Consider the following 3,191-nt stretch of genomic DNA (forward strand, 5'->3'; position numbering starts at 1 on the left):
CTTAATTATGTAAATCAATATATGAATTTTGCATATTCAATTAATGAATTAGGGTAATCAGTTATTGATAAATTGCAATTATGTTTTGTAATTGAGCAAAACAAATTATGAGCAAAACAAATTATTGGTAATTTGTAAGAATTGAGGCATGATTATTAATTAAGTGTGAATTATAATAATCTGTATTGATAATTAAATAAGTGGGAATGTATAAGCCTTGAGAATGGATAATGATTTTTAGGTACTGAAATAATCTTTGTTAGGGTTAGGGTTAGGGTTTTGAAAGGGGTTTTTACTTAATTGAAATGTAAAATGTTGCAGAAATATGGTTGAATTTGTTGGGAATGATAATGAGGATGTAATTGAGGATGTAATTGAGGAAGTACACATTACGGATGATGAAGAAGAAAATGGAGCCGATGATGATATAGTGAGTCCTCCATTTGTTGGGATGGTATTCCAGAGTTGGGAAGAAGTGGATACGTACTACAAAAGGTATGGGAGACAACAAGGATTTGGCATACTCCGTGCTGCAGGGTCGTATGTGCAAAAGGGGGGGGCAAAATCTAAGGAACTGAGGGGATACTTGTGGAAGTGTGAATGTTATGGTCGTGCAGTGTATAGGCGTCGGGTTGAGGGGAAAAGGGTTTACTCAACTAGGGATGAGCTTGGCACCAAAAGGTCAAAGAAATGTGATTGCCCTGTTCTAATGTATTGCAACAGGACCAAGGATGGGGAATGGGTGGTTAAAAGGGCAGTTAATGAGCATAAGAACCATTGTCCAACACCGAGGAAATCTAGGTATGTTCCTAGGTATCGACAGGAAGACATCACCTCTCTTGTAAAGAGGAAGTTGTTTAATGACTACAACTCGGGTGCTAACATTCCTCAGATATTTAACTGTCTAGCTAGCGAGAGGAATGGAGTTGAGAACGTGACATTCACCAAAAAAGATCTTCAAAACATCATTGCTAGGGATAAGGCAGAAAAGATGAAGGAGGGAGATTGGAATGCAATGTGGAAGTACTTTAAAGCGATGTCTACTGACAATGAAAATTTCTTTCACAAGCATAGGGTGGGTGAGGATAACATATTAAAGGATGTGATGTGGGTAGATGCTAGGAGTAGAGCTGCTTACGAAGAGTTTGGAGATGTTGTAGTGTTTGACTCCACCTACTTAACAAACGAGTATGACTTGCCATTTTCTAACTTTGTTGGGGTTAATCACCATGGTCAAACCATTCTGCTTGGGTGTGCATTGTTATCCCATGAAGATTCAGAGACCTTTGAATGGTTATTTACCGAGTGGTTGTCATGTATGTCTAATAAAAAACCCATTGGTTTTCTTACTGACCAAGACGCTGCCATGAGGAAGGCCCTACGAGAAGTAATGCCTGATGTCCGACATCGATGGTGCTTGTGGCACATACTTACCAAGTTCAGTCACAAACTTGGAAAATACAATGACTATGAGCTGTTCAAAGTTGAGCTTCATAATGTGATTTACAACAGCCTTACCAAGAATGAATTTGAAGTGCAATGGACTGATGTAATCAAGAAGTATAAACTGGAGGGTGACATTTGGCTTGCAGGTAATTCCATAATTATACTTTTCATTATTTCATATATGGTACATTAATTAAAAAACCATATGGTACATTTTCATGTAGACACACATTTTCCTGCAGAAAAAACAGACCTTAAGATGTTCAAGACTTGTTTATGTTGATTTCCTTTTGCTACTATTTCAGGATTATACCATGGAAGGGAAATGTGGGTGCCTGCATTTATGAACGGGATGTTTTGGGCTGGAATGAAGAGCACTCAAAGATCCGAAAGCATAAACAGGTTCTTTGATGGGTTCGTTGATAAGCACACACGATTGTTTGAGTTTGCTCCATTTTATATTAAAGCAGTGGAATCTAGAGCTAACGATGAGCAACAGGCTGATGCAGCTGACCAAAGGGCAGTTCGCCCGTTGGCCACCCAATTTAGTGTTGAGAGAGCCTTTAGAAAGGTGTACACAGATGCAAAATTCCTCGAGGTTCAAGAGCAGTGCAATCGTGTACTGTACCTTACTTCTCTTGAGACTACTATGGTGTCAGCTGAAGTTGCACATCATAAGCTGGAGGACAGAGTGTGGGTGTTGTGTAAGGAAACCCGCAAGGAATTTTCAACAAAGTACAGGCGGAATTATATTGTGCAGTTCAATTTGGAGACTAAATTGGCGGAGTGCGAATGCAAGCTGTTTGAAAGTGACGGTATACTTTGCAGGCACATTATAAAAGTGTATGACATGCATGACATTCAAGATGTCCCAGATGTTTATATTCTTCGTAGATGGAGGAAAGATGTGTCAAGGAAGCACTCGCGCGTGAAGGTGGTGTACCATGATCCAAGTAAGACCGAAGATGTCATGAAGCATGATAAATTAATGCTAGCATACGAGCCAATCAGTTTGAAGGCGTCAACGAATCCCGAGTGCATTAAAATTGTGATGGATACATTGAAGGTGTTGGAGAAGCGGTTGGATCAACAGTTGATTGGCGTGGAAGATATGGATGCTGATGAGACACAGGATGATGTTGGTACTCCTGGTTTGTCTCAAACCAACAAGAAGAGGGCAACTACTCCAAAATCTGTTACCAATGGGTGCAGTCAAACCAAAAACAAGAGGACCACCAAAAGTACCCCTAAGTCTGTGAACAAACGAAACAAATGTGCAACACCTCCTGATAACGTCAAGGTGAATGATCCTGTGGCAAGAAATAAACCACATAGGACACCAAGTTGTAGGCACCGTTCTTGTGTTGAGCCAAAAAAGAAAACACCCATAAGGAGAAGGAGAAGCAAAACAAATGATGTTGCTGGTTGCTCACAGGAACCTCCCACGCAGGTATTACAAATGTATTTATAGTACTTGTTTCGTTGCAGTTCATATGTCCAAACCATTAACTTTGATTTGACTTATTCTTATTCAGGGCGCTGATGATGTTGAGTTGACACACACTTCTGCTGGGGGTATTGAGATGTTATCTCAAGATGGGTCAGTTGGGTATTTCACCAGCATAGTTGGAGGAGATGATGGACTTGACATTGTTGGTGATGTTGGTGATGTTGGTGATGATGGACTTGGACTTGACAATGTTGATGATCTTTTATGCCGAAATTCTCTTGGGTGGGATAAGTGA

The 3,191-nt window shown here is 40.1% G+C and overlaps 1 protein-coding gene across 1 annotated transcript; it reads left to right on the top strand.

The window, feature by feature from the left end:
- Positions 1-325: 325 nt before the first annotated feature.
- LOC130465531 (protein FAR1-RELATED SEQUENCE 5-like) lies at positions 326-3,191 on the top strand. Its single transcript, XM_056834328.1, has 3 exons — positions 326-1,592; positions 1,752-2,896; positions 2,982-3,191. Exons 1-3 carry the CDS (start codon positions 326-328, stop codon positions 3,189-3,191), a joined length of 2,622 nt encoding a protein of 873 aa, XP_056690306.1.

The sequence above is a fragment of the Spinacia oleracea genome, chromosome 1 (assembly GCF_020520425.1).
Source record: "Spinacia oleracea cultivar Varoflay chromosome 1, BTI_SOV_V1, whole genome shotgun sequence".
Taxonomy (NCBI): Eukaryota; Viridiplantae; Streptophyta; class Magnoliopsida; order Caryophyllales; family Amaranthaceae; genus Spinacia; species Spinacia oleracea.